We start from the raw sequence: 22,411 nt of genomic DNA, 5'->3' as shown, positions 1-22,411 counted from the left end.
GCTGATTAGTATATATTTGACTTAAGAATTTTCAAGACTGGCTATTTTGGGAAGGGAAGGCGGTGTGAAGCAAGAAGGGAAGGGGAGATTGTCTTTAGAACCCCTAATTAATATAAGCACTTGCTTTCAGAAAACCCTTAATTTGAGCTATTCCTTTTCGCTTTTTCCTGTTGGGTGCATGACATTTTAGAATTCTTGGTTTCAGCAGCAACCCAAAAAGACAGAATTGCCAACTTGCACATCAAAAATGAGGGGGGAAAAAGCGTAATGATTTGGAACAAAAACCAAAACAGACTAAAACAAAAAATACAAGAAGCAGCAAAATCACTGAACCTAACTCATCGCATCTTTTTGAAGACAGGGAGGTTAGTTGGTTAAATGTCACAATGATCTAGTAGTCACTGTCCTAGCTCTGAGAGTTTAAATGTTTAAGAATGCACATCCAGAAGCAGCACATGTAGAAAAACCATGGTAGCCAAGAGAGATCTGAACTGCTGCTGCCCAGGCCACCCTGTTCCAATTAACATGGATTTCCAGAGTTGCTGTTCCATGATAACTCTCAGTAAGAGAGACAAAGAAATAGAACATTTTTAGAAACCAAGCAGAAAATGGATGGGAATACAATACCTGGAAAGTTTATCAAGCATGTTGACAAGTTTCATGGCTTCATATTCTTTTTGTTCTTCTGTCATTTCATCTATGGGGTTTGGCATTGGTTCCTCTAAATGACCAGTGATAAGATTAATGCTACAAAAAGAAGAAAAAGTTATGCTGTATGTTTTAAAATTATGCTCTTTCTATACTTTCTGGTCCAAGTTGTAATTTATAATAAGAAAGAGTATAATAGCCAAAAATGGGCAATAGTAGCAATTTTGTAGTATAGAACTACTACAGGAATTTTTAAAAAATTTACTTTTTCTATTAATTTGCTTTGGGAAGTGGGTGATAGTTTTACTTAAAAAAACAAAAAACAAAAAACAAAAAACAAAAACCAATAGCTGACTTGCCAACTTTTTGTTTTTTTAAAGGCATGGCTGCTTTTAAAAAATGTGAAATTTGACTGGTGCCGTTAGGATAAATATCCTTGGATGCATAGTTTATTAATATAAGGGGACAAATGATTTCAGAGTAGGAGAAATCCATTTTGTGATACAGCATAAAACAAATGTGTCAAAAAAACCTGAAAAAAGGATGGCAGAGAGGCTGAAATCTGAAAATGAAAGCATGCCGATTTATCATCTCAGGAAATTAGTCCATTAGTGAGACCACAGAAGGCAGTGAGTGTTCAAATAATAAAAGATAAAGCAGAAGAACAATTTTAATTAGATTTGATGTGACCTAGATTTAAAAGAAAAAAGAATGAAATCTAACCTACCAAGAGACAGGTATACACCATTTGACTTTCTAGAAATAATAAAGTACTTAAAATGTGTATGTCCCATAAACTTTGTATGAAGTTCTAATACCAAACAAGCTATCCTCTTAGGTGAAAGCCACACTTTTTTTTTTTTTTAAAGGAGATAAAAGAAAATTCTTCAATGGCTGCTAAGTTATCTATAATTTAAACATCTTTCTGGAAAAGCAGACAAGAGGTTATGGCATTTTGTTTCAGCCAAGTATGGACAATTTGCAGGGATATTTCATTCAGTCATTAAAAACAAAGAGCAAATTGCTAATAAATTGCTTTCTAGGGTCTACAAACACAAATGCTTTCAGTGGCCAGGTCTGCAGGATAAGCAAATGAGTGAACTGGTCAGCTATAAACAGTGTGGAGTGTTGGGGACTGGGGTAAACTTGAGGACAGTGCCAGTCTAAAGTAGCAGGAGGTACAATCCTGTGGGCCAAAACAAAGACCTTGTGATCAATTAGGTCCTCTGGAAGCTAGCTTGCAAGCCCTTCTTTAGACTTTGACTTGGGCAGGTTAACTCTCTTTACTGACCAGAGATTTCTCATTTGAGTAGTAAAAGGGCTAGGTCACTAGGTACTATTATCTATTACTAAAAGATTTCCTTTTGTTTTTCTACATTCCTCAGAGGGCACATTATATTCAGATTCTTGTGGAAGGACTCAGTGCTCAGCATTCTCAAAAACCAGATCTAAAACATCTGTCTTAACAGTCCTCCTTAAGACCTACACCTACAGCTATGATTAAAAAACTTTTTTTTTCCCTCCAGAGCAATGGATCCACCACCAACCTCCCCCTGCCTTTTTGGGAAACAAATTAAATCTACACAGAAAGCCCATATATAAAATAGACAAAGTGGAACTACTCAAGCAGAAGAGGGGATGGGGTGGCCAAGCACAGTGGAGGCCTAAAGCCTCTCCTGTTTGTCTATACTTACTTGTTTCCTCTTAAGTTTGCCCCTGAGGCACTTTTAGGAACTCTGGGACATAGTTTGAAAACTCCTAGGCTTGTCAGTCATTCTCAGCTTTGGCTGCACATTAGAATCACTTGGTAAACTTTAAAGAAAAGGCTTAGGCCTCGACTGAGAGCAACTAAATCTACGTTATTTTATTTTCCTGGTGACTCAGATACACAATGAGGTTAAAAACCACACAGGGCTCGAGTGCCAACTTTAGACACTTCACTGTGTGCTACTATTCCTTTTTTTTTTTTTTTTTTTTTAAGGTGCTCATAATAGAAGAGAAAAAGGCCTCTAGCTAGTGGTCATTAAAAAAAAAACAACACTGAACTGGGGTCATCAGAGTCCCCAAAAGTCAAGAACAACGGGGACCCAGACAAGGCTTCAGAGAACTACAGCGTTTTTAAGATGTATCCAGATGCCACACTGAAAATGTAACTCCACCACCCATCTATTATTTGCTTAGGCTTATAACAACAGAATGCTTTCACTGGTTTCTTTTCTGCCACATGCTAAATTAGAAAACAACGAGTCTTATAAATAAATTAGTAAAGGTACTTATTATAGCACATACTACTTCCCAAGCAGACAAAGGAAATCAGGCGTTAGAAGGAAGTACAACGGAAGGTAGATGGATTAACTATGTAAAACACGTTCGATTTGTCTCTAGAGAGAAGGCTCCTCTTCTCAAGTTCAATGGAGGAGTGATTTAAGAAATCAGATCCCCAGACTGCTGTATTCTATAATGACATTAGCACAAGCCATCATTTGCCTCGGGGGTAGAACATGTCAGGAGGATGCACTGGTAAACTGTTGTATCCACAATGTAAAGTCAGGACATGAATTCCTGAATCAGGGCACATTTGATTCTTTTTTTGGTTCTTTTAAGGGCTTAATAGAAATGACGTCCATTTTCCACAAGCTGACCTCAAGTCCTCTGCTGCTAAAATGATTTAATGGCTTGCTCTGAAATGAGCTACTAAAGTCACAAAATCCTTTGCTCAAGGAGCATAAAAGCAATAGGCAGAAATTCATTCTTACAGAGTAAGAATTTATCATCCTTTACTGAAGCAATACCCCCCAACCCCCAGTACACAGAAGAATGTACGCAATATCACAGAAAACACAAGTTAGGGCTCCAAACTGTGCCACTCTCATAGGAAAAATGCCAATGTGCTCGGAGTCAGGAGGCAGACTTGGACATTGTTTCCCCTCCTGCTCCCCACTTCAAATAGGACTCCTTTGATTTCCCTTCCCAGAGAGGAAAACAAATAGTCACTGTAACAATGATGTGAGGTTTCATAAAAGACATTATTTTCAGTTGAACATCCACTTGCTACCTTTATAGAACCTCAGATAATATAGTCTAAGACTTAATTTTGTAGGTTTTAGGATCTTGACACTGAAATTCTGGGGTTAGTTTTATCTTGTTCTAAGACTGAGTCTTAAGATGTTTAAGGTACACTAATTGTGGCGGATACTACACTGGGTAATTTTCTCACCCCGTCTGCTCCCCTACCCCATCTTTCCAGCATTCCAATTCTGTGATTATATACGTCTTCCAGTTAGGTGACAAGAATTATTTAAACTCATTTGTAGTATCATCGAACATGTTGTATTATATAAGGTCATTATATGAACTGACCACAGTTATGGACCTGGTGATGAAGGGATTAAGACATAAAAAGGTATGGGCCTATGAATATATATGCAAAAGCTGAAATATATTTCAAGACTTTTGCTTTTCAGATTGTTGCTACACTTGGCCAACATCAACAGTACTACTAGGTCACTTAACAAAAAAGCTATTAAAATTTCTCCGAGCTATATTAAAGTTAATTTCAGTCTCTAAAAAGTAGGGATTAAATTTTACTCAAACCATTCTGGTTAAAGGAGGGCCTGGGAGGGCAAATCTCTACAGGGGCTAAGCAAGTAAGAATGAAAATGATCCACTGTTAAACCAGAGGAGCTTATGCCTGGTATGAATGAAAATGATCCACTGTTAAACCAGAGGAGCTTATGCCTGGTATGATGCCTGCCACTCAGCTCCATCAGCCAGTTGTCTGCCATGTGAAAATGCAGGCTTAATGTTATTAGAACTTATTGAAAAGAATCAGAAATCCAAATTTGCATCTGAAATATCTGAATTCTAAATGTTGGCAACTAATTAGGAAGTACTATGTAAAACATAAAATAAAAACACAGAACTAAATAACCAACGATACAGCACAAGAACTAAATAACCAACAATCCGACAAGCCAAGCAGCAGCTAACTGTGGGCTAAGTCGAGCCTCTGGGTGGACAATCTGCAACCTCTGAAAATAGAGGGATCAGGGTTTTCAGGAAAAGGCACCTGTGAACGCAGAACCAGGATAGGGGGAGATGGGGTGGGAAAGCCTATGCAAATAAGGCTAGAAATGTCTTTCCAGGAAAAACTCCCCAGAATATTTGATCCCCAACAAAACAGTAAAAAGAACAGTAGAAAGTTACTATATCCTTGTTCATTTACTTCAAGAAATATTAAAAATAAAGGTTTTCTTGGAGGGTACATCTTCAATATATGGTGACAATTACAAAGAGACTTAAGGCAAACAACAAAATCTTGACGAAGAAAAAAAGTCTCTTGTCTCATGCTGGAGAAATTATACAGTCGCTGCCACAGCTACTCCTAAGAGAAATACAGCTGAGAAGGAAACACCCGAGCTGCTTCTGCAGTGATTTTAAGCTTCTGTATGTGATTATGAACTAGTGTAGAGTATGAAGAGTCCAAGTAGGTGTTCTGGGGTTCTGCCCACCTTGGCCGTCCCCTCTTCCTGCCCTCCATTTAGCAGCCCTTTAAAGATACTCTCTGGACTCCTAGGTTCCTATACACCCAGCCTGACAGCCACTGGTCTAAAATGAGCCAAATGTCATTAGGTACACGTCTTTCGACTGCTGTTCGGGATGATGTACAAAATCACACTAATCAGTTATACTGTACCCATACCCACCCATACAGGCAAGGGGCCTCCATGCTCAGAGGCACAAAAGAAACTGGTATACAAGTTAGAATTTAGAAATTTTTCTCTTTGATACAGGACCAAAGTTTATCTGAAAACTTTAAACAAGCATGGCTTAGATTTACACCAAAAACCTGTGTGGCATGTAACTTGATTCTATAAGTATATTTCTGCTAATTGCGAAAGCCATTTCCAGTCCATTAAATACACTTACTTTGACACAAAAAAGATTGTTGTGAAATTAACAGTCTCCCATAGCCTGAATGTAAGCTCCACACAATTGTTGGTTTCAGATTCCACTAAAGGATTATAGGTTACCTTGGTGCATCAATCAGAATCCACTTACATTTTTGACAACAGGACTAGGGCCAACTGGATAAAGGGTAATTTCTCTGCTTCAGCCAATACTAGCAACTGTTGTGAATAAATGCATCATAAGAAAAGCATACTGTGATCTTGAGAACACTGATGGTGAAGGGTAATCAGAAAGTAGGGGAAAAAGCAATTCTTTCAGGGCTGAGTTTATAAGCTTGACTAGATTGGTAAAGAGTTTTCGTAATTTTTAGGGAAAAAGTTCTTTGAGCGTTATAGATCACTCCCCAGAGCACAAAGGGCTCTCTTGCTTGTAAAGTACTTTGTTTCCCACTACTTCCACAAGGACCACTTGAATAAGCATTTCATTTTCTTAAAGTAGGCTCCACACCCAACATGGGGCTTGAACTCACAACCTGGAGATCAAGAGTCACATGCTCCAACAACTGAGCCAGCCAGGCACCCCATGAATAAGTATTTTAAATTAACAAATATCCCGCTAGTGTTTCACCTGAAAGAGGGAAGATGTAAGAAAAAAACAGGTGCAAATATATCTGAAGGGGAAAGATGTAATGCTGTGTGAGAAACACATATTCATATTTGTCATGAGCAATTTAAGAAACAACAAGATTTCACAATGGTGACTATTCTGATGACACTAACACACCATTCCTATGAACAATATAGGCCAGGTCCAAAGCTGATGAAAATTCCAACTAGGGATGTCATAAGGTCTAAGTATAGAAACTTCCTAGCCAAGACTATAACAATACCAAACATCATGGCCCTCGATGTAAACAAAAGGTGCTCTCCTGAAATCTAACATCACTTTTATAATCTAACACATTTCTATTTCCCATTCTATTAGGAGAGACCCAATGTTCTTATATTTTCTCCAAGCAATTTCTTGTTATAGTAGCATTCTGGTGCTTATAAGGTATGTGATCATTACCACTGGTAGAAGTCATCTGTCAAGCAAAATCAACAATACACACCGAGATATAAGGACATCAACCACCCATGAGTATTTAAGAGTTTTTTGTGTTTTTTTTTTTTTTAAATCTTAGTTGACGTGTCCACATAACTTAGGACACAATGAATGCCTAAAATAATTTCTACTTTCATTTAAAAATATGAAGGTATACCTCAAGTGGTATTCTTTAATATCTCAAATGGAGGGAGAGAAAATACTAGACTGATGAAAATATAGTTTATGAAATAGAAAAGTCAAGAGCTAGTAACTAATTAGAATGATGACTTCTATAATTAGGGGAAGGTTAAAGTATGATTCCTCTATCTAAGCTTCAATTAGATGACAGAGCTGCCGATTTATAGCATCTAAATGGTGGCAGTCTTAAGAATGTATTGCTTAGAGTCACTGCTAGCTTTTTTTCCCCAAAAGTCTTTTTTTTTCCTAGGACACACTCTATAAGATCCTGCTGAGGCTGAACTGGAAATACTAAAAGTAATGCTATTTACCCAGGCCCAATTTGCCGAGGAATACAGGCCAAATAAGTCTTGTCTAATTAGGAAATGATCTTTGCTTTTACCTTCTGATAACCTAGTACTTTCATGTTAACAGGGCACAATTTATCCTTTAAAAAAAAAAAAAGCCCAATTCTGAAGATAATGATTTTCTGTCCTTCATCAACTACCACGTTCCTCACTACATTCTAGAAAATGTCAGTAGAAAAACTAGCATGTCAACATCATTGGTAATGCCAAAAGGAAAGGGCATACCCTTTTAACATTTAGTAATGGAAACGAGAAAATTGAGCTCATATAACTTCCAATAAGTGGAACTAAGAAATTTACCTGGGATATGGGGGGTTAAGAAGGGGACGAAAAGGATGGGGAGGAAACAGAAGGAAGTAGAGGTGGTCTGTTTTGGGGTAAGAGAAGAATTAGTGTCTTTGATTTCTAAGCACTGATTCAAGGAAGACTTGATAAGAGTCTCTGGTTTGCCTCAGTGCAATAACACATCTGTTAAAAGATTATTACCCAAGTGTTGGATTGAAATTTACTGTGGAGCTACACTTCTTTCCTTTTGCTAATAAGGTACCATTTTATTGACTCATAATGGCTTTTATGCAAGAGGGAAGATCAGAATTCATGGAACGTATGTTTAGATTTCTGAGAAAAACTGAAGCACTAAATAACCAAATTAAATACTTGGTCTTAGTTATACCCTATAAAATCTCAACCTTATGGGAAAGAAAGCAAAAAGTGGGCAATAATAATTTTTAAGTATATGATGGCATGTATCTAAAAATACGATCTCTCCAGATACTTCGGAGAGGGTCATGAGCATGCAGCAGAGTATTTCTTGTAATATTATCCTTCCTCAATCACTTGAAGTCACTCTTTAAGCTACTAGCTATGAAACTGCTCTAAAAACACTATTAAATGGAAGGCTTCCAAATCCACAAAAGAAAAGAAACACTTGGAAAATGAGAGACGAAGGAAGTGAGAGGCAAATAACCAAATCAAAGGCACAGACATAGTGAGGTGAAAAGAAAGTTGATACTATACTTTGGTTTTGCATTTTTGTATTCTTCAGTGTCTGTGTCCTCATCCTCTGAGTACCAGTTATCGCCTCTTCCTCCAGCCAAGAGGCCCCTGGCCGCCAACAGTCCTGCAGCATTCCCATAGCCAGTGTATTTCAGCAGGCTGTCCACTGCAAAAACAGAAGAGGTGTTTAGAGGAATCCGTGGGTGCTCACTGTCATTACCGACTATTCCCCAGCACAGGGAAGTTGGGAGATTCATATCATGGCAGTAAACCTTAAAATTGAGAGGTTTTCAAAGGATGGTAGAGGTTTTACTGAACTACCTACAAATTCTCCTACATGCTCTGAGGACCAAAAGCCTTTTTTCAGGTATCAGAAAGTCAAGTGGAGCTGTTTGGAATATACTTTGTGGCAGGAGTGGAGCCTCTGTGACCCAAATGCTGTTGGTAAGGGTGGTGTTTTAAGTTTCTGGTCACAAAGCTTTTTATCCAGTTTTAGAGAAATCATGACTACAAACTAGAATTAATGAAACCCAGATTGGAATTTTACCAACACAGTCATTATCTAAAATCTTTCTTGTACCCTTCATAGGAATGGTAGGGAAAGAGTACCAGAAATCACAAAACTTAAGGACGTTTGTAAAAAGGATAGCTAAGTCACTACTTATTCCAAAAAGTCAGCAATAGTACATAAGCGCATGATACCCACTGAAAAGGTAAGGTCCAGGAGTTAGACTGACTGGATTTTATTGGATTTATAGATTTATAGACTGACTGGTTCTACCACTTACTAGCTGGTTGACTTGGGAAAGTTATCTTACAGCTCTGTACCTTACTTTTTCTAGTCTAGAGAATTGGAATAATAATCTACTTCACAGGTTAATACACGCAAAATGCTTAGAAAAGTATCTGGCACACAGTAAATACTCTTTCTTTTTCCCTGGTAATATTAGGTAAACTGAGCATGGTAGACTTCTTAGTCAACAACAATAGCAACAGACCAATGAACCATTTGGTGCAGGTCAGTATTACCCTGTCATCAGTGCAAGGTGATAAGTCTAAGATAAGCAGACACATAAAACTGCAGGGTAACCGGAAACTACAGGAATTCTTTGTGTGTGTGTGTGATTTGTAAGATCCTTTAAGGAAGATACTAAACAATTGTTAGCTTTATTTAAGAGCACTTCCTTTTCTTCAGGTGCAGTTTCAAGGTAAACACTAAAATATTCAATCTAAAGATAAAAATTTTATTTAAGGCTTTCAATAAAATGTCATCCTAATTGCAACTATAGGAAACAACACTATTTTTTTTCATGTATAAAGTTTTAGTAAAACCTACATCTTGAAATACTGTTGTAATTCAGAGCACTTACCTCAAAAAAGACAAAATAAAGCTGGAGAAGATTCAGAGAAGGGCAATTAAAGTGACTTTGGGGTCTGAAAGGGGCAGCAGATAGGGAAATAGGGTAGGGAAAGGGGATATATGTGATCAGAGTATGAAATCATTAAAGGCATCGATAGGATGAATAGTCCACGAGTGAATTGTTCATTAAATTTTTCAAGTTCTTGAACTAGAGGGTACCTTCCTTGACTCTGAAAATAGGTACTTTGGGGACAAATAAAAGGAAGTCCTACTTTCAAAGGATATGGCAAATTGGTGAATCTGTGCAAAAGGAAACATGGATTAAATAATAAAGTAGATTAAAGTTTATTCTCTTTCAACCATTTTCTACCTTAAAACCTATTGGTAACTGCTGTCTCTTTGGTAATAATTCTCAGTAGATGCTAAATAGAATCATATTAGAATTTAATGAGGGGTCAGTGTGGTACACTTTGAAAGCCCTTGGAATAAATCTGAGTATGCTCCCTCTTACTCTCAGTGCCTCTGCAAGACTGGGAAGGTTTACCTAAGTTAATGAATTCTTAATGGATAATTAGAGAAGCAAATATCCAGTGCATACAGATATTTTTAATATTCATGGAGATTAGACATGACTTTAAAGATTTTATTTTTATTTATTTGAGAGGGAGAGAGAGGGCACATAAGTGGGAAGAGGAGAAGAGGGAGAGGGAGAAGCAGGCTCCCTGCTGAGTAGGAAGCCTGATGTGGGGCTTGATCCCAGGACCCTGAGATCATGACTTGAGCCGAAGGCAGACACTTGACTGACTAAGCCACCCAGGTGCCCCCAGACATGACTTTAATGACATGGCCAGACACAAAGTCAGTGAGGCAAAGAATCCTAAATCAGAACGCATACGGCACTGATACTCTCACTGTAAGCATTTTTGATAAGCCCTTTTTAAAAAAAAGATTTTATTTATTTATTCGACAGAGAGAGAGAGTGTGTGTACAAGCAGGGGGAATGGCAGGCAGAGGGAGAAGCAGGCACCCTGCTGGGCAGGGAGCCAGATGTGGGGCTCGATTCCAGGACCCTGGGACTGTGACCTGAGCTGAAGGCAGATGCTTAACCAACTGAGCCACCCAAGCGCCCCGCTGATAAGGCTTATTTTTTTTTTAATAAATAAAGAGGTTTAGTAGTTCCAGGAAAAAAATTCACTAAAACTGCAAATGTCTAAGTTGAGATATGAATATACTTAAAAAATAACAATAATAAAAAAGGCATAAAATATAAATAACCACCTCAATGGCTAAACATTAAAATAGTTGAAGAATGCAGAGTTTATGAAAGGCCAAAATACGTTAAAAAGAAGTAAACAGAATATTAAATAATCTGCTTTCTTAATCAGACAATCCTCCTGGAAGCTAGTTAATAGTAAAAAACACCTAGCACTTTCATGAAAATAATGCTTACTGTTCATTCACAGGAACAAACGTGTCAACTCTGTGACAGTTTGGGTTACAAAGGCTATTTAAGACATACTTTGCCTTTAAAACAGGTAAGGCTATAGGCAATAGTTTTAAAATCAAATGAACTTCTGTTAATAGGATAAAATACTTAAAAAATGGGGGTTGGGGTAGGGAGACAAATGGATTATGAAATTTTCACAGTGAGAAACATTTTCTTTGTGAAGTTCTGACTGACATTATTTGGTGGAGTGTTTTGAGCTACTTTTTAGCTATTTTCAAATATACTGTACGATATCCTGTTCAGTATTGGGAAGGTAGTAAAAGGAAAATGGACTGAATTTAGATGTTAAAATGAGTTGCTAAGGCAAGGCAAGGTTTTCCTGGTGGCCCTAAAAACAAAAAGAAACAGAGCACTGGGTGGCTCAGGCTGTTAAGCATCTGCCTTCAGCTCAGGTCGTGATCCCAGGGTCTCGGGATTGAGCCCCACATCAGGCTCCCTGCTCAGCACAGAGCCTGCTTTTCCCTCTCTCTCTGCCTGCTGCTCTGCCTTCCTGTGCTCTCTCTCTCTTTGTCAAATAAATGCATAAATAAAATCTTAAAAAAAAAACCCAAAAAGAAACAATATAAAAATATTTTTTTGTCCCAGTAATCAACCATGCAGTTAGTTTTGTAAAACTGCTACAGAAATGAGACAAATCAGCATTCAGTCAGACAGCTGCATAAAGTATTTCACCATTATCAAGATGCCAGAGGGCACTATGAACAGAGGAAAACAACCACAGGAGTACACTGCAGTTAGACATGCACTGGTAGTTATGATATCATTGCTTACACAAATGTGGGTCTTATCACACTCTATCATGAAAACAAAAAGAGGTTCTGCTGTTTACCAAGGACAGAATGGCAGAGCCAGATTCTACCCAGAGACCATTCCCTTTTCTTTGTTATGTAGAGGTTTTATAATCCTTTTCCTTCCAAATACTGCTACTTTTGGAAATTTTACACTAGCAACTTCCTCTAATTAGTCTCCCTATTTCTAGTCTCACATCCTTCTATTCCTCGTTCCATATAACTGCCTCATAGATCTTTGTAAAGCAAAAATATGGTGTTATCACCTTCGTGGATAAAACCTTTAAGATCTGCCACAAAGGCTATGGATTCTTCATTTTCTGGACTCTGTGGCCTTTTCCAAACCTATCTATCATTCCTATACATCGTGGATTCTTCTCTTCTTGAATTAGTCTCTTTCTTATAAATACCAAGGCTGTTTCACATTTCTCTGTGAAGACTTTCTCTGGCTGTGTCCACACTACCCAGTCATTCCCTCTTTCAGGCTGTCATTTCTCTCTTATAGTGTACTGATTATTCCTCGATATGGAGAGATCCACAAGATGATATAGTCACTATACTCCATTCAGACAGCAGAAAGGTTTACTTTTTTATAACCATCTGTAAGGTACTTTGTTAAAATTCGGAATCCAAAGATGAAGAAGACATGATCTCTGACCTAAAGAAACTCAATTTGTTGAACTTGAGTTCTAGACATTAACTGAGAGTGAGAACATAGCAAATGTCAAAAGCACTAAAAACAGACTTAAGTAAAAATGGTACAAGGAAGAGAGAATGATTAACTTTGCCTCTATGATGAGACAAGTCTTCACAGAGAAGATACTTAAGCTGATCTTCAAGAATAAAGCTCACCGCAGCAACCTCTTCGACCTCAGCCGCAGCAACATCTTCCTAGGAACATCGCCAAAGGCAAGGGAAGCAAGGGCAAAAATGAACTATTGGGATGTTATCAAGATCAAAAGCTTTTGCACAGCAAAGGAAACAGTTAACAAAACCAAAAGACAACTGACAGAATGGGAGAAGACATTTGCAAACGACATATCAGATAAAGGGCTAGTGTCCAGAATCTATAAAGAACTTAGCAAACTCAACACCCAAAGAACAAATAATCCAATCAAGAAATGGGCAGAAGACACGAACAGACATTTCTGCAAAGAAGACATCCAGATGGCCGACAGACACATGAAAGAGTGCTCCATATCACTCGGCATCAGGGAAATACAAATCAAAACCGCAATGAGATACCACCTCACACCAGTCAGAATGGCTAAAATTAACAAGTCAGGAAATGACAGATGCTGGCGAGGATGCGGAGAAAGGGGAACCCTCCTACACTGTTGGTGGGAATGCAAGCTGGTGCAACCACTTTGGAAAACAGCATGGAGGTTCCTCAAAATGTTGAAAATAGAACTACCCTATGACCCAGCAATTGCACTGCTGGGTATTTACCCTAAAGATACAAACGCAGTGATCCGAAGGGGCACGTGCACCTGAATGTTTATAGCAGCAATGTCTCCAATAGCCAAACTATGGAAAGAACCTAGATGTCCATCAACAGACGAATGGATAAAGAAGATGTGGTATATATACACACAATGGAATACTATGCAGCCATCAAAAGAAATGAAATCTTGCCATTTGCGACGACGTGGATGGAACTAGAGGGTATCATGCTTAGCGAAATAAGTCAATTGGAGAAAGACAACTATCATATGATCTCCCTGATATGAGGGAGAGGAGATGCAACATGGGGGGTTAAGGGGGTAGGAGAAGAGTAAATGAAACAAGATGGGATTGGGAGGGAGACAAACCATAAGTGACTCTTAATCTCACAAAACAAACTGAGGGTTGATAGGGGGAGGGGGGTTGGGGGGGGTGGGGTTATGGACATTGGGAAGGGTATGTGCTATGGTGAGTCCTGTGAAGTGTGTAAACCTGGCGATTCACAGACCTGTACCCCTGGGGATAAAAATATATGTTTATAAAAAACAAAATTAAAAAAAAAAAAAAAGAATAAAGCTCACCATACTAACAAAGATATTCCATGCAAAGGGAACGGCATCTGCTAAGTCGTGGAGATAATGCCAAGAAATGGTAAAGTATAATTAGGCAAGAATAAAAAATTTAGCATGACTAAGCAGAAAGTATATAATAGCAAATCGAATTTAGAATACAGAGGCAGGCCATGAAGTTAGTATCTAATAAAATTTGGATTTTACCAGGTGTCAGGAAGTCACTGACAGTTCTACAGGGTGGTCATGACAAGACTGTATTTTAGAAGAATCCCTCTGTTGGCCATGTGGGAGACAGACTGAAGAAAACCTGACCAGAAACAGAGGGCTATGAATATTTTAATAGTTTATTAAGAGATACACAGATTTGGGAATCCCCAGCAAATAGGCTGAAGCAGAAGCCAAGGGAGAGGATGAGATGACTCAGGAAACAATGGAAAGGGAGAACAGGGGTCAGATGAGAACTCTAGGGAACACTGGCAATTAAGTGTGGGCAAAGACAGTTGGTAAGACTAGAAAGAAAGGTCAGAGGCAATCTAGGAGTGCTTGGTAGCGCAGAGACAGAGAGTGGTCAACAGTAAGATAAAGACCAAAAAAAAAAAAAAAAAAAAAAAACCATTGCTTATGAACATTGGTTACCTTGTGAGCTTATGGAGAACACTTCCAGGGGGGTCTGGAAGGGAGGGATTGACAGTGGAAAGCCTAACTTGCAGCAAGTTGAAGCCTGAGTGGCTAGTAAGGATACTAAGAGGAAAACCAGACTAATCTTTCAAGATGCTAAGATGTGAAGGACAGTGACATGGAGATGTATATAGGTTGAGGAAAACACATAGGGAGAGTTAACAAAAGAATAGAAAGTAACTGCTTTCCAAGAAGATGAAAAGATCAGCAGGCAGGAGATGTTAGCTTCAAGCTAAACTGACACTTCTACATGGGAGACTGAAATAAAGGAGACAAGAGCAAGCTTGCAGTTGCGGGGCTATGTGCTGAGGTGTTCCAGCCTTATTTCTCTGTGTGGTTCAGCCCCAACCACAGTGCCTAGCACATGCTGGGAATTAATGAATGTGTTAACAGGGAGGATTGTATTATAAATTACTTTCTTTTATTAGATGATATAAGGCCTCTGTTTAGGCACCCTGGAGAGAGTATACAATTTGCAGAGCAGGTAATACAAGTTTAGATTTGGCTCAACACAAGTTGGTAGGCATGAGTACAAGTTAACCTGTGTAACTGGGGTTACAGTTTTAGCCTGGCATAGATGGGTATTTAAGACACTTGAATTACTCTTTCTGTGCCAAGTCTGCCATGAAATTTTGCCCTTTGTATCTTGTACCATTTCAGTTTTCATTCTTCATTTAGTCTCTGCGTCCCTAACCTAATTTGATTGCTGTTTGCTGTTTCCACTTAGTGTGACGTGACTCTTGAGCCTTGATCATGGTATCTTCACCTTCAACCTTAGCTTTGAACGTCCTTAAAAGGGAAGTTCAACACTGATGAATTATTTGGAATTAATCTCATTTTAATAGAGTTTCCCTCCAAACCTAACGCCAACTCCAAAATCTAATGACTTACAAGTTGAATGTAGACTACAAACTTTTCTTTCTTTCTTTCTTTTTTGGCTAGATGGTTTTAAATTAGAATATGTTGACAGCATTTAAAAACTGGGAGATTTTATGTAAAAATTCAGAGCCCTGGCTTCTCTTGAAAAACCTGCAAGGTTTGGTAATGTTGGCCATATGTTCCTTCATGGTAACAATCAATTGGAGCTAAGTAGCAGCAATGTCCTCTCTCCAATTCTGCACCAACCCCTTGTTCCCCTACTCCCAACCCGCTGCCTTCCCAGCAATGAGATAAGTGTCAGTTTTCATTTATCTTCTTATGTCCGGTCCATTTTTATTACCAGCTTGGCACTTGTAGGCATATGAGTTGGTAACCCTTGGTAAGAAAGTAATAGGAGAGCAGACACCTTGTTTATCTTTATACCTCTGTATTCCCTGGCTCTAGCTCAGAAGTTGTTTTTTTGTTAAATAGGTAAATTTTTATTCCAGAAGAATATATCTACTAAACTTAAAATCAAACTGGAAGGAAAAGTGGATGAGTATATATAGAATTGTTCAAGGTCAAATGAAAATGGATATACTTCTGCTAATATGGGTTGGCTTTGGGCTCAAAATTAGGATTATAAAAACCTCAAATAGACTAAGAGAGAACAAAAGTAATCCTTTCAAATGAGAAACAGTGAGCAAATTCATTTATAAATGCATACGCCATATTTGCTATCACACTGACACATTAAATGCTAAGTGATTATATTTAGATATGTTAATTTATGTATTTAGATATATAATTATAGAAGAAATAAATTTTAGTTTTCTCTTTAAAAAATGTTTAAAAGTAAACAAGAAATGGTCATTGTAGGGGCACCTGGGTGGCTCAGTGGGTTAAAGCCTCTGCCTTCAGCTCAGGTCATGATCCCAGTGTCCTGGGATCAAGCCCCGCATCAGGCTCTCTGCTCTGTGGGGAGCCTGCTTCCCTCTCTCTCTCTGCCTGCCTCTCTGCCTACTTGTGATCTCTGTCAAATAAACAAATAAAATCTTAAAAAAAAAAAAAAGAAAGAAATGGTCATTGTAGAAAAATTATAAAATACACAGAACTAAAAAAAAAGTCACCAGTCATCCTAGTGAGAGGTAACAATGGATAAGATGTTAGTGTATATTTTGATAAACTTCTTTTGACTGATAGATACAGTGTGTAATTTAGATTTATGTATGCATACATAATTACACTTTAAAAAACAGCTCATTTCTTTTTTTTCCTTTTTCTTCTAATTTTTTAAAAAAATATTTTATTTATCTATTTCACAGAGATCACAAGCAGGCAGAGAGACAGGCAGAGAGAGAGCAAGAAGCAGGCTCCCCATTGAGCAGAAAGCCCGACTCAGAACTTGATCCCAGGACCCTGGGATCATGACCTGAGCCGAAAGCAGTGGCTTTAACCCACTGAGGTGCCCCAAACTGCTCATTTCTGATCTTGGAAAAAACTGATTCAATTCAGCCAGTATTTACAGATTACCATATGACTGTACCAGTCACATAATTCCAAGATGCTACATCAATCTTTTTTCAGAGTCATGAAAGAATTGAATTGTTTAAAAGAGCAGATATGAGGACAATTGGTGAAAATTATTATAAAAGGAAATGTGGCAGTATGGAAAGAGGACTCAAATTTGGGCTTTAGCCCTCAAGCAATTGTGTGACCATGAATAAATTACTGAAAGTGCCAGGTTAATTCATTTATGACACTGGAGGGTCCTTATGAGAAATAAATGAGCTTATGGCATAGAATGTTTGGAACATGACACCCCCATACATAATACTTGTATTTATTATCATTATTATTATATTGATCAAATTATGTTGTTAATATACCATCTTAACAGGAACTGAAGTGGAAATAAAGTCAGAAAATAAAGTTTAAGAATTCTGTGGATACGACTCAACAGCAAAGACCCCAAATAATTCTATTAAAAAATGGACAAAAAGCCTGTAAAGACGTTTTTTCAAAAAAGACATACAAACGACCAACAGGTATTTTTGTGAAAAGGCGCAACATCCCTAATCATTAGGAAGACGCAAATCAAAACTATAATGACAGATCACCTCACACCTGTTAGGACGGCTTTTACCAAAAAGATAAGAGATGGTAAGTGTTGGCAAGGATGTGGCAAAAAGGGAACATTTACACACCACTGGCGGGAATACAAATAGGTCCAGCTACTATGAAAAACAGCACAGAGGCTACTCAAAAAATTAGAAACAACTACAATATGATCAAGCAATCACACTTTTGGGTATATATCTGAAGCAAATGAAGTCTTTATTCCCAAGAGATGTCTACAGTCCCATGTTCACTAAAGCATTATTCATAATAGCCAAGATATGGAAAAAAGCAGAGTCCATTGACAGATGAATGGATAAAGGAGATATGTGTGTGTGTATTTATTTATTTCAGCCATGACAGAGAAGGAAATCTTGCTATTTGTTACAACAAGGATGAACCTAGAGAACATTATGCTAAGTGAAAAAACCAGAGAAACACTAATAGTATATGATCTCACTTAAATGTGTAATCTTTAAAAAAAAAATTAAAATCCTGGAAACAGAGAGTAGAGTGGTGGCTGGGGATGGGGGAAATGAGGAGCTGCTGATCAAATGCTATAAGCCTTCAGTTATAGTAAGTTCTGAGGATCCAATGTCTAGCACGGTTAACTAGCATGATTATAGTTAATAGTATTAACTATAGTTAATACTATTCTATCTACACTTGAAATTTGCTAAGATCAGTCTTCAGCGTTCTCACCACACACACAAAAAAACCAAAAAGTAACTGTGAGGTGGTAGATGTCTTAAGCTGTGTTAATCACTTCACAGTGTATACATGTACCAAATCATCATGTTGTATTAATATACTTTAAATACATATAACTTTTCTTGTCAATTACACCTCAATAAAGCTGGGTAAAAAAAAAAAAAAGAATTAAACTAACTTAAGATTTTGAGAGAAGTGAGTTTTCTACCTCCAAATTCTGTCTCACGAAACGGAGGTACTTTAAAAAAGTGGAATATAAAATCTGCTTAGATGGGATTTTCATATCAGTACATTTATAAAACTAGGAGCTAAAGAAAAATATAGGTAAAAATATCTGGGTATCTTGAAGTTCCTTGTTTGAAGAACCTGCTTTTGCAGGGGAAATAGCCCATATAATTAAAAAAAATATCTGAAATTGTTAGATGTTATCTCAGAAGACAGTCACTTTATAATGGTGTTTATTACACCGTAGTATAGTTATTTTAAAATTTCTCTCTACCGCTATCTTATCCTTATCTCAAGGGTAAGGAATGTATGTAGCTCACATCAAATAATTATCTACTGATAAAATAACTTAGTGAAGAAACCATAACTCCTATAGCTTTAATTCCAAGAGAAATTAAAAAGGGGAACTAACCCAGGCCTGTGTCTGGTTATAAAATATCAGCACCCTGGGGGACCTGGCTGGCTCAGTTGGTGCATGCAAGAGCGTGCAACACTTGATCTCAGGGTTGTGAGTTCAAGCCCCACACTGAGTGAGATTACTTATAAAAATAAAATCTTAAAAAAAAAAAAAAAGTAGTACCTGAATTACTTAAGCAGATTTTTCATTATGATTCCAGGTCCTGACTCACAAGATTAAGAAGCGTGGGTTAAGGATACAGAAGGCAAAGTTTAATGTGAGTGTGTTTGCACAGAAGCATATAGAAAATGTTTTTTAAATGATTAATTTTTAATATATCCTCAGGCCCTCTAATAGAAGATAAGAGTAAGCTCTGAAAAGAGTGGAATGAGATGGCTACTATTAACAGAAAGATTTCTCAAATTCCCTCTGAAAAATAAAAACATAGAGAGCAAAGAGAGTTTAACCTACCTCTCTCTTTGCAAAGGACAAAAAGGAATTCAGCAGCAATTTGCTTGACTCCAAGGTCAACATGTGTCATGAGGCGCACCAGCTTATTTCTCACAGTTGAGCCAACTTCAGGTCGATTTGTCACATCCCTCAATGGTGGTAAAACCTAATGGCAGAAATGCAAAAACCATCATCAGTTGTGGGGTCCTAGAGTAAGTGAGGATGGTACCATGCAACTGGTCAGTCTTATAATGTCTATGAGCTCAGTTTTGTAAAAATGGAAAAAGCTTTTAAAAACTGAATAGGTTTGCTTCCAAATAAGACAAAACAAAACAAAAAAACTAAAGTGATTTCATGGTTGTAATGAAATTTCATTTGAAGAGAAACATCCCTTCACTGTACCACCATGAAATACTCTGATTCATTTGGAATTTTTAATCATCAAAGCATCTGGAATGCCTTTGCCTGCCTCTATCCAAATCCACTTTAAAGCCAGGGTCAAGTTTCTCCTTCTTCCACGGGGCCTTCCTTAAAACTTTGACTCCTATTGATTTTCCCCTTCTTGTAATTCCTGTAGCATTTTCAGTATTTACGAAAAGAAGAAAAAAAAAAAAAGAAGAAAAGAAAAGAAAAAAAGAAAAAGTCTGTACTTAGGTTTTCTTATTTTATTTTATAATAAAAAATGGCTATTCATTATTGAATATTTTCTAGGTGCTAGTTGCTATAATAGAGGATATACATACATTCCGTATAATCGGTCTCCACAGTAAGCCTGCAAAGGAGGTAGTAACATCACTATCCCTGTTTTATTGATTGTGATCTGCAGAGGGCTTAGGACGCTTCTTGGCTTGTCTGTTTTTTTGCCAGCTCACTCGTTCAACTCATCCACCCAGACCCCTCCCTCTTCAGGGTCTCCTCCTATCTCAACCGGTTGCTTCCTCTCAGCCTCTTCTGCCAATTCTTTCTCTCCCCTTGTTTTCTAAGTATTGGAAGAGTCAAGGGTTGAGCTCTTGGGCAACGTTCTTCACTATTTTCACGGAATCTACGGGTGATCTCATCCAGTTTTATGGCATTAGATGGTCTACACTGAGAACGCCCTAAATTATATTTCTATCTTGATTTCTTTGCTGACTTCCAGACTTTTATAGGCCTCTCAAATTTAGCATGCCCTAAACACAAATCTTCCATGCTCCCACCAAAGCTGTTCCTTCTTAGTTTTCCATCGCATTAAATGGTAAGTCTATTTTTCCAACTGTTTAGTACAAACACCTTGGAAATAGCCTTTTTTCTTTCACACCCCATATCCAATCCACCAGTAAATTATATTGTTTCTACCTCTGAAATATATCCATAATTTAGCCACTTCTCACTGCCTCCTCTAGTATTATCATATCCAAGTTACTGATATGTCTCACCCCAAACTGGTTATTACCACAACCTCCCAGTGCTCTCTGCTTCCATCCCAGTTCTTCCGTGATTCATCCTCTACAAAGCAGCTAGAGAGCCTATGAAAGTCTGATCATGTCATTTCTGTTCTCAAAGTCTTCTAGTTCCCAGTGCTTCTCATCTTACAATGAAAAACAATGTCCTTACAACTCCCTTAGGTTTCACATAATCCAGCTTCCTGCTCTTTTTCTAACTTTATTTCTACAGTTCTGGCCGACACTGCTACAGCCACACAGACCTCCATGGAACTCCTTATACACACCATCCACTTTCCTGTCTCATGGTCTTTGAATTTGCTGCTCCCTCTGCCCAGAAACTCTTTCTCTAGAAACTTGCATGGCTCATTCCCTTACTTCAGGTCTGTGTTCAAATGTTACTTATAGGGTAACATTTCCTGACCACCCTATATGACTAACCTTGACCACCCTATATGACTTCTCTTTTTTGTATACAACCTCCTCTAAGTGTTTTAGCCTTCCTCACAGCACTCATCACCACCTGACACAGTATATATTGCTTTACCGTTGGCTCTTCTTCCACAAGAGTCAGTGCCAAGGGGGCAGGGATGTCTTTGTTTTGTTTATTCTTCTCAGTTCATGGCATACTACAGGTGTTTAATAAATATTTGTTGACTGAAGGAGGAATGGATTCAGATTTTTTTTTTTTTAAGGTTTTAAGTAATCTCTACACCCAACGTGGGGCTCGAATTTACAACCCTGAGATCAAGAGTCATATGCTCTACTGACTGAGGAAGCCAGGCACCCCTCAGAATCTTTTTAAAAGCGCCTTCTATTAGCTAGGCACTATGAGAGGAAATGGAGATAAAAACCAAGTCAAATAATAATTTACCGTGCCAGACCCTTCATGTTTATATCATTTTATTTAATTCACTCAACTGACTTTCCTCTCTCCTTCTATATTGAGTGCCTACCATGTATCAGGAGGTACTGAAGGTGCTCTGAACACAAATGGCAACTAAACCTCAGAAAACTTAATAATCTACTCAAAGTGTTTATAGAAGCCATATTTCTAATAGTAGAACACCATGATTTCTGTGCTCTGTAAGTACAAAGTCACTGCACAGTAAAGACTCAGCCAACCATACTGAGTTTTATATGGTCTCTATATACTGAATATATTGAAGAATGAGATATCGAACAAGGGATTGCATGTAGTATGTGACTACTGTTCCAGAGTAAAGAATCTATGAACAAAGGTTATCACCCCAAAGTTTTGTTAGCTGTGTTTTCTTAGAAACAAGTTTTTTTTAAAATAGAAGTTTGTTGCTTTTATTCTTACATATTACTCCCAGACAATCTGCATTTGTATGGACTCATTCTATTTTCTCCCAAATATTACCCTCCAACAAATTTTTTTCTTTTCTTTGACAAATCTTGTCCATTTCCTCTTTCAAATCCACAAAATCTCGTCTCTTCTGTAAGCGCCTCTCCAGACTAATCCAACCTGGGTCAGTAATTTCTACCACATTCTCTTTCCACCTGTCTAAATACTTAAGACCAATTTCCTCTGGGTATGCGTGAGTTGGACTTAATCAGGTATTAACTACAGGGCGTAATAATTAATTAGCTATTTATATTATTTGTTCTATTTATATTATTACCAAAGTTAATCATCTGTTACTTTACATGCTGCCTTTCTTTTTTTGACACAG

General features: G+C 37.7%; 1 protein-coding gene across 7 annotated transcripts in view; it reads right to left on the bottom strand.

The window, feature by feature from the left end:
- The window catches only part of RIC8B (RIC8 guanine nucleotide exchange factor B), a 98,388-nt gene that overhangs the window by 13,944 nt on the left and 62,033 nt on the right, over positions 1 to 22,411 (bottom strand). For 6 of the 7 annotated variants that reach the window (XR_004380187.1, XR_004380186.1, XR_004380188.1 and 3 more), the window contains exons 7-9: positions 19,315 to 19,459; positions 8,208 to 8,352; positions 628 to 747 (exon numbers count right to left, since the gene is read on the bottom strand). Coding sequence is in view for 4 of the 7 variants with exons in the window: in XM_032836504.1 (XP_032692395.1) it covers positions 628 to 747; positions 8,208 to 8,352; positions 19,315 to 19,459 (410 nt within the window). In the remaining 3 variants the exon portion in view is untranslated. The remainder of the gene's footprint in view (positions 1 to 627; positions 748 to 8,207; positions 8,353 to 19,314; positions 19,460 to 22,411) is intronic. The other variant, XM_032836507.1, reaches the window with a different exon arrangement.

Source organism: Lontra canadensis, unplaced genomic scaffold (assembly GCF_010015895.1).
Source record: "Lontra canadensis isolate GAN:19392208 unplaced genomic scaffold, GSC_riverotter_1.0 scaffold93, whole genome shotgun sequence".
NCBI lineage: Eukaryota > Metazoa > Chordata > Mammalia > Carnivora > Mustelidae > Lontra > Lontra canadensis.
The sequence above is the reverse complement of the archived record's forward strand: the minus strand, read 5'-3'. Positions and strand labels throughout refer to the sequence as shown.